The sequence below is a fragment of the Sinocyclocheilus rhinocerous genome, unplaced genomic scaffold (assembly GCF_001515625.1).
Source record: "Sinocyclocheilus rhinocerous isolate Xijiao unplaced genomic scaffold, SAMN03320098_v1.1 scaffold1243, whole genome shotgun sequence".
In the NCBI taxonomy this organism is placed as follows: domain Eukaryota; kingdom Metazoa; phylum Chordata; class Actinopteri; order Cypriniformes; family Cyprinidae; genus Sinocyclocheilus; species Sinocyclocheilus rhinocerous.
This window is the reverse complement of record NW_015626033.1, coordinates 83,951-96,516: the sequence shown is the minus strand read 5'-3', so window position 1 is coordinate 96,516 and position 12,566 is coordinate 83,951. Positions and strand designations below refer to the sequence as shown.

The 12,566-nt window shown below is 35.6% G+C and overlaps 1 protein-coding gene across 3 annotated transcripts in view; it reads left to right on the top strand.

Annotated features, from left to right (window-relative positions):
* LOC107706905 (sine oculis-binding protein homolog) overlaps positions 1-12,566 on the top strand; it is a 37,928-nt gene that overhangs the window by 8,181 nt on the left and 17,181 nt on the right. For all 3 annotated transcript variants that reach the window (XM_016510766.1, XM_016510772.1, XM_016510758.1), the window contains 4 exons: positions 955-1,090; positions 3,282-3,479; positions 7,234-7,385; positions 8,372-8,395. In XM_016510766.1, the coding sequence (XP_016366252.1) occupies positions 955-1,090; positions 3,282-3,479; positions 7,234-7,385; positions 8,372-8,395 (510 nt within the window). The remainder of the gene's footprint in view (positions 1-954; positions 1,091-3,281; positions 3,480-7,233; positions 7,386-8,371; positions 8,396-12,566) is intronic.

The following is a 12,566-nucleotide window of genomic DNA, read 5'->3' as shown; positions in this document are numbered from 1 at the left end:
GTTTGAAACGACATGAGGGTGAGTAATTAATGACATAATTTTAATTTTTGGGTGAACTAACCCTTTAATATTTATGTATTACATTTTTTTTTTAATTAATGTAACTTACTTTTTATTTAAATGTATATATTCAATATAATTTTATAATATAATTTGATTTATACTTACTCTATATATTAAACTGTGCTCTACATATAAGCAGGTTTTTATTCATTAAGCAAACATCTACTAATATATTTGACAAGTATAACTGCTCTTTTGAGGTAATGTTTAAATATTAGTCAGCAGATGCAGGGTAAATGGGTATTAAAATCTGAAAGTATGATGTTTTTTGTCTAGTAGGTTAAAGCTGCATGGATTCTGCTGTGGTCCGGTCAGCTCTGATTTGTTAATAATGCTTCTTCCTCTTCTATTCTCCGGTTGTCTGGCTTAGTGTTGTTTGCTTAGTTAGATGTTTGTTTGATGCCCTGGTCAGTCTATAGCCTCTCCAGATTTCTTTCTTAAAGGGATATGGAGCTGAAACATTTGAAGCTATTTTCAGTCAGATTTGGTCTATCGATGAGCTAGTGGATTTCTTGGATGAAACTACTTTTGGCCTTGGTTCACAGTAGCCATGCAAACATAAGATTCCCTGTGGAGATTTTGTTTATCCGCATTGCAAAATCTGCCACTCAGAGGATTTTACATCGATTGTCTCAGCGCAGTACACCTCCCAAACAGACTGCAATTATTCACTCTTTCAGATTCCCTCTGTGTGTGTGTGTGTGTGTGTAGGCCTTTTCTGTAAGAACGCATTATGAAATGAATAATTCTGTAATCAAAAAATAGGTTTTAGTAGAATTTAGCTGATACGTGAGCGTTGTCTGTTGATTCCTTACAACTTACAATAAAAAACAACTTCTAAAAAGTAAAGTTGCATTTTAAATTGTTCTCTCTTTTGCTCTCTCTCTGTAGAGTTTTGCCGAAAACACCATGAATGAGTTGCTTGGATGGTACGGATATGACAAAGTGGAGTTACGAGACTCAGATGACATAGAGATCCGCAACTACCCTGATGGAGAAATGCGGCAACACATCTCTGTCCTGAAAGGTGAGATCTGACACAAATACAGAAGTCAAAAGTGACAGTAAGGACATTTATAATGTTACAGATGATTTCTATTTCAAACAAATGCTGTTCTTTTTCATTTTCTATCCATTAAAATAATCCTAAAAAATGTATCATGGTTTCCACAAAAATATTAAGCATCACAAAAGTTTTCAACATTGATATCAATAGGTAGTATTTCTTGAGCACCAAAACAGCATATTAGAATGATCTTATTTCTGAAGGATCATGTGGCATTGAAGAGTGCTTAAAAATTCAGCTTTGCCACCATTAATCATTAAAATATGTAATCATTAATTATTAAAATATATTAAAATAGAAAACAGTTATTTTAAATTGTAATAATGTTTCACAGTATTTCCGTTTTTACTGTATTTTTGATCAAATAAATGCAGCTTTGGTGAGCATAAGTTAAAAAAAAAAGCACTACTTTTTTACTTTTTAAGCACTACTTAAAAAAATTTTTTACCGACCCCAAACTTTTGAGCGATAGTGTAATTTTGATTAGCTTTCTAGACAAGATTATTTGGGTACCTGAACTCTCTTATTTCTTTGCAACCCAGAGCTCTGCTCACACTTAAAATTTAAATTCAGAGACAGTTTCAGTATCTAACTATACCTTCTGGACCCTCTGAACACTTGACACTAATATGCATAACTTGCATAAATTTTTTATCATATTATCATCCCTTAATTCCCCATAGGTTCTTTGTAGCAGGTTAATTTCACAAACCTGTTTGCCACCAGAAAGAGCCTAGAGGGCATTCTGGCGCGGAAATAAGACACAAAATCCTGACAAGGACAGGAACGAAAACAAGGACTGTCAGATTTTAAATGTTGTTAAAAAGAGAATGCACCGTTAAATTCCTGAACTTCCTCCGTCATTCCCCCGAGAGCACTCCGATAAACCCACAGCTTTATCTTTGCACCCTTCATGCTGTCTCCTGGCTGGCCTCTGTGCCAGAGCATTAGAGAGTCTTAAACTGTCAGACATTTTTTCTGCGGCCCTGTGGGGACAGAGAAAGAGATGCCGAAACAATGAGCTGGCTAATTCCTTGCTAAATCCATACTCCAGCCTCCATTAAAGAAAATGGTGATTTAGGCATTAGATGGTTCCCGGCTAGCGCCACATTTCTCCAAGCTACCACGCCTGCCATGTGACACTCGCCGTAATTACTTTCTGCCGTCAGACAAATCCACAGCCGCAGATTACGATATTTCACTATTGTTAGTTGACGTTGCTGGAAGTGGAGAGATTAGGCGAAGGACAATCAGACTTAATTAACTCGTTTAGCAGTGATCGTCTCTAAACGAGCATGCCGTTAGAGTTACAAATGGGCTTTTCTGCTATCTACCAGTAATCTGTTTGGGTGCCCTTGTTGAATCTTGTCTTATTTGCTGCAGGTGGAGGTGTGTATGTGTAGTGTGGGAATGTCTTCTCTAGACTTTGTAAGAGCTATTTTAATCAGTTTTGTGTCATTTTACAAGACAAAACAGTAACGTGATGTGTGCGTTTGAGAGATTGCTAGAGTCTCAGGGCCCCACAGTTGTGAATGACTTGTGAATTTAAAAAAATAATACACCGATCCTGAAGAAAATATGTTCAGTTGTGTTTGAACAATTCCTAATGCAGTAAAAACTGAATACGCATACCGAGTCTCACAACCTATTTTACTTTCGTAATGTGGTATTTCCTAGTAAAACAGTACATGAATCAGGAAAAAGTACTACTACTACTACTAATAATAATAATAATATCACTTCTTGATTTTATCCATTATAAAATTATTGGATAGTGATAAGTGGGTGTTACATTATGAATCAGAATAGAGCCAGACCTGAATGTGAGATTGTTAAAACAGTGACCAAACAACTATATGGTTTTTGTCAATGCAAAAAAAAAATGGTTTCAGAGGAAGAGCAAGTTATTTTGATTAAAGTTTATGTTTTTTGTTTTTTTGAAATTTGAAATAGCATGTTTTTTCTCTCATTAAATGCATTGAGAATGTAAACAGGGTCAGTTATGATTTCATATTGACTACAATCGCCATGACAGTCAAACCCACCAATGACATTTCCCACAGCAAATATAGATACTACGAACCTTATGTATTTCACACTGTGACTGATTTGTGAAACATAAACGACTCGCCATTACCTCTCTCCTCTCTAGAGAACTCTTTGCCAAAAGCATCCACAGTGGAGAACAGCAGTGGTTCTCCTCCACACGCCAACAGCTCTGGCTCTACTCCGACATCACGGAATGGAGTAACGGCCGAGGCGTCTGCAAACCCCTCCTCCTCTAAGGAGCACGGAGGCCTGCCAATCATAGTGCCCTTAATCCCGCCCCCTCTGATCAAAGCACCAGCAGGTAAGAAACACAAGCGGCACAAGCATGCATTTGAGTATCTAACTTACAAGCGCACATTTAACTGAACAAAATATGTGTATTGTATTTGTTCCTGATAGCTTACACAAACAGGGTTTTCATATTTGTAATTCCAGGCTACATACTTCATCCGTCAAGTGTTGAGATTTCACACTGTAACTTTATGAACTGTGTGTTACTGTTCTTATTTGCATATTTATCAGACTGGTAACATTAATTTAATAATTGCTTGACCATTTGTGGTCACTGTAGGGTTAGGGTTCTTTTAAACCAAACAATGAAGCAGTACTGTCCCTCTGTCACTTTTAACGCATTGTCGATATTTGAACCATTTCCCTCAGATGCTGAAGCTAAACATGTGACTCTTGTAAACATGTGAAGTTTCTGCGACTATGCAAATATCATTGAAACATTAGTGTTTATAAAACCGCTTGAATCTATGCCGCCGCTACTGAATCGCTAAGAGCTGAGACAAAAAAGCTGTGAATGTGAGTTTGCTGTCAAAATTAAATTTGAGATAAAAATCTGCCATATATTGCCATATGATTATAGCAAGAAAACACACATTGATATGTCTGCTGGTTGAGCACAAAACTAGTGTATCACAAAAACTAAATGACTTGTGTATTCTGTGCATGCCGATTCACAAATAACTCTTATAATTCTTTAAATGAATCGTTCAAAAATACTTGGGCTGCATCTGAATATGTATACTTCCCAATAAAACAGTATATGAAAAGAGAAGTATGTCCAAATTCATAGTACTCATAAAGCAAAAAAGTACCCCAAAGACCTACTACTTTTGGCAAGATTACCATGAAGCCACAGGTGAGGATTTGTGAATCACAGTGAAGGTTACATGACAAAAGTAATGCAAAGTAATTACTTTTTTTTTTTTTTTTAAGTACCTACTCAGAGAAAATGAGATTTCAGACTTTGCCTGTATTTACAGCTTGAATCAATCTGGCGAATCTTTCATTGATTAACTCACTGAATCATTCAGAGTCGTTACTTCAACATAACACTCACTTACAGAACCAAAAGTTATCATTACTCTCAGCGATGTCTGTCTTGAAATAAAGCATATTTTGTGTACATAAGGTTTGTGAAACAAGCTTTAATAATTTTAGCTTTAATCAATTTAATAGTATACAGTATTTCAATATGATATTTAATATAAAAATGTCCTTAATCATAAATGTAAATAAAATGCAGCTGAGCTTGCATTTTGACACTGAGTCCACTCACATTGTTGTAGCGCAGCAGACCAAAGTCATGGTGTCTGATGGGACGGCACCATGGTGAGGTGCATCTCTAAACCAGTGTTCTGTGCGCTGGTGTGTTCGTGTGCATGTGTCTATGTATGTGCGCTTGTATTTATGTGTGCGTTAATGTGTGTGATGTGGTGAGAAACAGATGGTGTAGACTCGCTAACTACCACAGCAACAGAAGCCAACTCCCCCCTCCCTATCCCCGCCCCTAGCCTGTGGCCCTCTTGAATAATTCATGAGCATGCGCATAGTGACAGAGGGCTTTTGAAGTGCAGGTATGTACTGCTCTACCACCGGATGTTCCACAAACACACACACACACATTTGAACGATCCCTCTTAAATTCAGGATTCGGATGGAGCAATGAGGCTGTGCTGAGGAAAAACAAACAGAATTCCCATGGCAACCGTTTTATATTCGAATGTTTGTATTTTGAGGGTTGTAGAGGAACACTTTGAGTCTTTGTTGCTCTGTATGATGCAATTTGTTAGGCAAGCTCTTTTTATATCTTTATATACTTAATCTTTTTATGTACTTTTTCCAGCCTGCTGAATCTAAAGTCATCTTTACAGGATGTAAGGCTGTTCTGTCTCTGCCCAAAATTAAGTGTAAAGACCCAATGCCACATGAAAAATGACTAAATTATGCCTGCTCTGACCCACCTCAGCTCCTAGTATCAAAGTATAGAGTTGTAATTTAAGTGCAAATGCATGTGTCAGCACTGAGCAGCATTAAACAGTCTGTGTAAAGACACCTAAATGCCACTTCTTTGCCACCTTTGCTGTGTAAACTAAGCATAAGTTTAAAAAAAAAAAAAATATATATATATATATATATATGTATATATATATATTTTTTTTAACCTTGAATATGGTATGGTTTGAGAATTATGATGGAATAGTTCACACAAAAATTTATATTTTATGATGTTTCATTTCCAGGTTCCAGGTAAAAATGACTTTTTCTTTTTGGAACACAAAAGGAGATATTTTGTAGAATGTCCTGGCAGCTCTTTTCCATACAATTAAGGTAAAAGGGGTAAGGATGACCATCAAGCTCCAAACATATCAAAAATGCACTAACTTTAAAAAAAATTACTCTTTTTGTATTTGGTGGAAGAAAATAAATGAGTCTGGAATGACACAAGTGTACGTAAATTATTACAGAATGTTCATTTTTGAGTGTGTTATTCCTTTTAAATCATAAATGACTTCTTGTACGTTTTAAGCAGGAAGTTTGCTGAAGTCTCAAATAGGTCTCCTCGTCCCCAGTTCATGCCATTGGTTAAGCTAATTAGGAAGCTTAACCAGATTGTACTTTTTTTTTTTTTTGCAGTTAGGAGTGTAAAAATTACTAAGAAAAAACTATGCTTGATTTTGGGTTCTTTCCTCTGATCTCATCTCCTTGTTCTGATTAGTTTGATTTGATTGGTCAGAAGTGGAGTTGATTATTGAAGTATGTTGTATGTTTAGCCTATGGAGACATGTTTAACATAATTCTGAATTGATTTCTATCTTAAAATATAACTTGCTCATTACAAAATAGAGGAGAAACAGGGGGGGGGAGGTTAAGTCTAATGGGCAGACATTTTCTCTCCACACACTCAGATTTATCTGATCATTAAGCAGCTGCTAGAGGGTGAGAGTGTAAAAGATCTCTGAGGAGAAACTATTTGACATGGGCAGATGCATTAAAATGATCACATACTAAATTTGATGTAGGGAGTCCCATCTTACAAAATTCAACATTATGAAAACACCAAAAATGTTTTCTGTTTTCTGTTGTGGCAGTGTCAATTGCATTTGAATCAATTGGCTCGGTGTGTGTCTTTGTGGCCCCTAGAAGCTTGCTCACCCCCTTTCCCAAACACACTCACATATGCTCGCACTTCAAACACCCAAACCCGAACACTTGTGCCCGCAAGCTTCTAGTTGTTAGTGGAGCATGATGGGAAAGATCTAATATCATGCGGCATGCGCTGTGATGTAGGCAGATTGACTGACGCACCCACACAAGAAAAATACAAATGTATATAGTCTTGATGTGTGTGGGGTGATGCATGATGACAGGTTTCCCTTAACCCCTTTTGGGCTGGTGAGGGAAAGATTGCCTTTGGTGTACAAACACCCAGAGAATATGTGTTTGTGCATTGTATACTGTCTGTCTATAATATGTTGGTGGTGGATGAATCAGTGAGGAAAAATAAATTGTTGAGAATATTATCTGGTATATGACGTCTGGTATATGAGTATGAATTGCAAAGGCACTTTAGTCTATCCTTCTTCTTGCTAATAACAATAAAATAAAATAAAAGCAATGCTTGTATATGTGTGTTTATGTTTATGTACTTGAATTTATGGTAAATGTAGTCTCAGTAATATGAAGAAAAACAACAATGGTTTATTTTTCAAAAAGTTGACTGAATAGATCCTTCTACATTCTTTCTCTTTTTCTCTCTTTCTCAGAGGAGGACACCTCTAATGTTCAGATAATGTGTGCGTGGTGTCAGAAGGTGGGAGTGAAGCGTTATTCTCTCAGTATGGGCTCTGAACTGAAGAGTTTCTGTAGTGAGAAATGCTTCGCTGCCTGTCGCCGTGCCTACTTCAAACGCAACAAGGTAAATGCCCAGTCTCCGCCTCTTCCTGTCCCCTCAGCCAATCAGGCTCCTTCTGTCTGAAGTCACTTCTTCTGTTCTGCCCTAACCTTCATTGTTACTAAATTCTCTGGCTCAAAACTTTAAATGATTCTTACTCTGTTAGATAAGACATTATAATACTTTTTTTTTCTTTAAAATTTTTAATACATTTCAGACAGAGACAGGTTTAAAAAGAAGCAGGTATATATAGTAACTCTTCAAGTCATTTCCCCATAAACAGCAGTCTATTTCTAGAGTCTTTATTAGGTTATTGTTTTTAATCAACTTAAACAATAATACATTTTTAATTGTCATCCATTGTTGTTTTTGTACTTCACTGATATTTTTGAACATGGTCGGTTCACAAAGACAAGCTGATGGCATGAGTCATTTCTACTATGCAATACATTATAACTGGATAAAATATTAAACTCACTATTTTAAGGATGGGGGTAATGTTGGTTAGTTTTCTTTTAACATATATCACTTTACATCATTTTTGTTTTTTATATTATTTACAGAATATATATATATATTTTTTTTACTAAAATACGATAATTTTGGTAAAAATGGATTTCATGGCAGTGGATTAGATCATCTCTGTGATGTTTTGCGGCATTAGATGGTTTCTCTGTTTGATAATATTACAGAAATGATAAACTAACTCACTGAGCGATTTCTAGCTTTTGCTCAATCCTTTAACTTTGTTTCCATCCTGTTTATTTTCTTGCAATTATGTAAATAATTGATTGTGCCTGAGATTTACCAGAGCATATCTCTGAAAGTCTATTTTCCCCTTTTAAAGAGATATTTCCTTAAAATACAACACAATAATTAGTTTTATTTTATTACAGAGCTCAAAAAGTACAGCACAGTACAGCATAACAGCAGTGAACCTCATTTAGATTTAGACCTCATGCCATCAGAGTGGGACAGATATTGATTGTGTGTTTTCTCTTCTATCTAAGCTTGGATATGTGAGGAATTGCAGTGTAAGTATCTTGTGTTTGGATTTCTCCTCTCCTCGTGTGTGTTAGAGACTCTCTTGCACACTTATTCACACACTGATGGAACTCATAATATCATGGACGCATGCAAACACACTCTTAGGCACATACACATGCATACAAAAGCACACACACCCGCATACACACAAATACACCATCACACATGCATTTGTTCACACACAAGAGTCTCACATGCATGCGTACACACTCCCACATGCATGCATGTTTGTTCACAGCCACCCCTTGCTTAGTGTGTGGTGTGTTTGAAGACAGAGTGGACAGCATGAACAGACCAACGAACATGCAAACATGAGCTTTACTGGCACTACCACACACACGCATAGAAACCTAAATGCATAGTAATCTCTGTGTCACACACACAAAAACATATGGATACACAAAACAGACGTTTGTATAAATCTCATAAATTGTTGAGCAGTGTATGCTCAGGGGCAGAGTTCATATATCTGCATAAAATGTGTAAAAAATACATACTTTAGTATTTTTTTCTCTGCTGTAGAAATCATAGACCTTATCTATAAAAGGTTGTAACTTGTACAGGTCATAGATATATAGATATATATTATTCACATAGCTGAATACAAAACATGTTTTTTATGGAACTAGAATAAAGAACAAGCATTTATATGTACATGTGCATATATATTTTGATACTGAAAATACCTACTTTTTAAAAGAAAGAAATTCAAGAAATAAATCAGTCAGAAAATGAGAGAGAGACATACAGTGGTTAAAAGGTGTAGGCAAAAACATGTAGTCAGAAAAATGAACCCCTCCACACAAATACAAAATCACTTTTAATTCCATGACAGTGAATTCACAACTGTTAAGAACTGGCTATATTCATATTTTTGGGTTATATTTCACCCCAAATTCAAAAATAAACAAACAAATAAAATATAGGCAATTACAACAAAAAAAAAATAAATAAATAAATAAATATATATATATATATTGGTGAAAAATTAATGGTTCTAAAAATGAATCCTATTTTATTTACTCATTCATTTTGCATTGTGACATTTCATGACAGTTGAACATTAATTAAGCACCCCAATTTTGATTACTATAGTGAAAAAATTCTCATACTCATTTCTGTTTGGAAAAAAAACAACAACACAATGATGCATTATTTAAACTATACAGTATTTATACATCATTGTAATATTTATTATATCTGCTGATTTATGCTGAAAATTTATGCTGATAAAAAAAACCCATTGCACTACAGTAATGAGAATCTAATAAAATACCTGGACATAATAGTAATGAGATTTTTGTGGGTAAAATCTGCTAACATATAATGAAAAAAATCAGTATGCAAACATATTTTATATAATATAAAATATTATATATATAATATAATATATAACATATATAATAATATATAAATACTTTAGTTTTAATTTCTTTCTTTTTATCTTTTGAATTTGGGGTGGAATGTGGCCTGGACAGATTCTCTTTTTGTGCAATGTAGATTAAGTTATCGGAGGAATGGCCTGGACATGTTTTTGTGAGATTTACTCGAACATTGATTTAACCCTGTGAAGTTCACAAAAGAGCGTAAGGGTCTGTTGTGCGTTTGCAGTCTAATTTCCATTGTCCATGTTTTTATTATAAAAATGTTATTAGAATTATGCTCAGTGAAAATTGAGCAATTCGCAATTATGCTAAATCCAGATTTTCATAATTGTTTTACTCGTGTATAATAAAGAGAACAGTGTGTGCTGAGTGACATCATCTGATATGCGGTCAGTGTAGTTTGTGATTATTATAGTGTAAACTGTGAGGTCGTTTTGGCACGTCTGTAGACGTTTGGATGCTGTATCTGGTTCTCTGAGGAGACACGTCTGTGGAATGCCAAACGAACGTCTGGCAGAAGCATGTTCATTTAATCCCACCAATCATAGAGCTGTTTACTTCACTCCTTTGACGATTCTCCTGGCGTTCTGCCACCACTGCGACTCCACCTTTATTTCTATAATTCATTAGGATGGGGAAACTCTATTACGCTCTAATATTATATGAACATTTTCTCTTTCAATTTTGTCATGTACACCACAAGGTCAGCTGCAAAGATAAGCAGTATTGTGTTTGTGTGTGTGAAATAAGACACTGGGAGGGGCGGTGGGTCTGGTTGCGGTCTGGTGTTACTGCAGTAAATACCTGCAGCTGCTACATCTGCAAAACTCAAAACGGAAAAAGAGAAAGCATACACACGCATACGTATCTCTATCATCTCACCGGCCCACCTTGGGTAGTAAAATATCCTCACACCAGCTGCTTCAGGTGATTATAATTCCTCCCTATTAATGGCGTGTGTGTGTGTGTGTGTGTGTTTGTTTGTGTGTGAATAAGGAGTGTCCTCCTCAGAGAAAATGTGGTAAACCTCTGTCAGACACGCACGCACACACACACACAGTATTGTTACTGTATTGTGTTTATTGTGTCAGACGGTGGGCTCGTTTTACAGTGTCCAAATCCTCAGATTTGCATGTGTGTGTGTGTGTGTAGGTGCTGAGCTAATGAATTTTGACAAGATATTTTTAGTCTCATGAAACCTTAGAGTAACTGAATATTTGGAATACAGAGAAGTGTGCCCATATATGGTGATTTGTTCTGGACTGAGGTGAATAGGACTGAAATGTATTTGTGATGAACAAGGCTGAATAAGTACAATGAACTGGGGTCAGTCTAACTCGGTTACAGTGAGAGTTTGTTGTAGTGTAGCTATTGTGGCAAATTGTATCATGAAAACAGTTATCAAAAGAACATATCAAAGACTATGGCATAGAAAGTGTTAATGTCAGGCATCACTATCAAAAAAGTAGTGGCATAAAGTATAAAGAAGTTCCATATTGTGTTCTTTTGTCATGTACACTTTTGGGCATGGGAATTCTTATTACAGTTTTTCTGAGCTTTGGCTCAATTCTAGAATGAGATTTTTGTCTTAAAATGGAAAGGTCTTTGATCACTTAGTTTCTTGTTCACACTAGATTAGAATTTTTTATTCATTTATTCATTTTAAAAATGGGATGTGTGCAAATAAAATTACATTAACACTGCACAATCAATTGCATTGTAAAGTTTATAGAATATGTAAAAAAAATAAATTAAAAAAAAGATCCAAAGTGATTGAAGGAACACATGCTGCTGAATATTTTTAATTAATTTTTAATTAAAGTTTTTTTCCAGGATTTTTTTTGATGAATAGAAAGTTTAGAAAGACATTATATTATCACAAACAAACAATAGATACATTTTCTGATTATTATTATAAGCAATTCATTTACTTATTGAACAGTGGTGTCTTTTGTCATATTGCTATAGCCTTTCTTTTATAAAAAACAATAAGCAGCTTTAAAGTAAATTTACCATATAAGAAATGTTTACCCTTAGTAAAATTGCAGGATGGCCTCGAGTTGCTAATTGCTTTAGTACAATAATAATGGTAATCATTAGGTAACTTGATATACATCACAATACATGGTATTATCATTGCTGCATACATTACCAATGTTCTCAAAAGTGTCAAAATGAATTAAACAAAAATGTTTGCGTGAAAGAGAAAGAAAGAGACATTGAAGAAAATGTGTACAAATTAACCTCAGTCTTGGACACCTGGGAAAAGCAACCCTTTTTTAACAGCCAAGCAGATGGACTCACAGACAGACAGTCAGACCGGTTGTGCTTCATGCCATAAAAATGGAATGAAACAGAATTAAATGCAACTCTGCCAATAAGAGCAAGAAAAAAGAGGAGTGTAGACTGAATGGCCATATGCTGTGAGTGTGTGTGTGTGTGTGTGTGTGTGTGTGTGTGTGTGTGAATGTTCTTCAGTATTTTGGGGTGAATCAGCATGATGTTCAGTGATGTTCAGCTCAGATGAAGCGAGAACAAAACATTGGGAATATGAAAGACAGAAAGATAGTACAAGCTGAAGAAGCATAGTAAAGCCTGAAATCACTTCCAGGACATTGTGGGGACAGTCAGTGGTCAGCAACTGACTAAACATACTAAGGCCCAATCCCAATTCTATTTCATACCCCTTCCCCTCCCCCTCCGCCTACCCCTTCCCCTTGGTAGGGGTGAAAATATTCCCCTAAGAATTGGGACACCACTACTATACGTCACA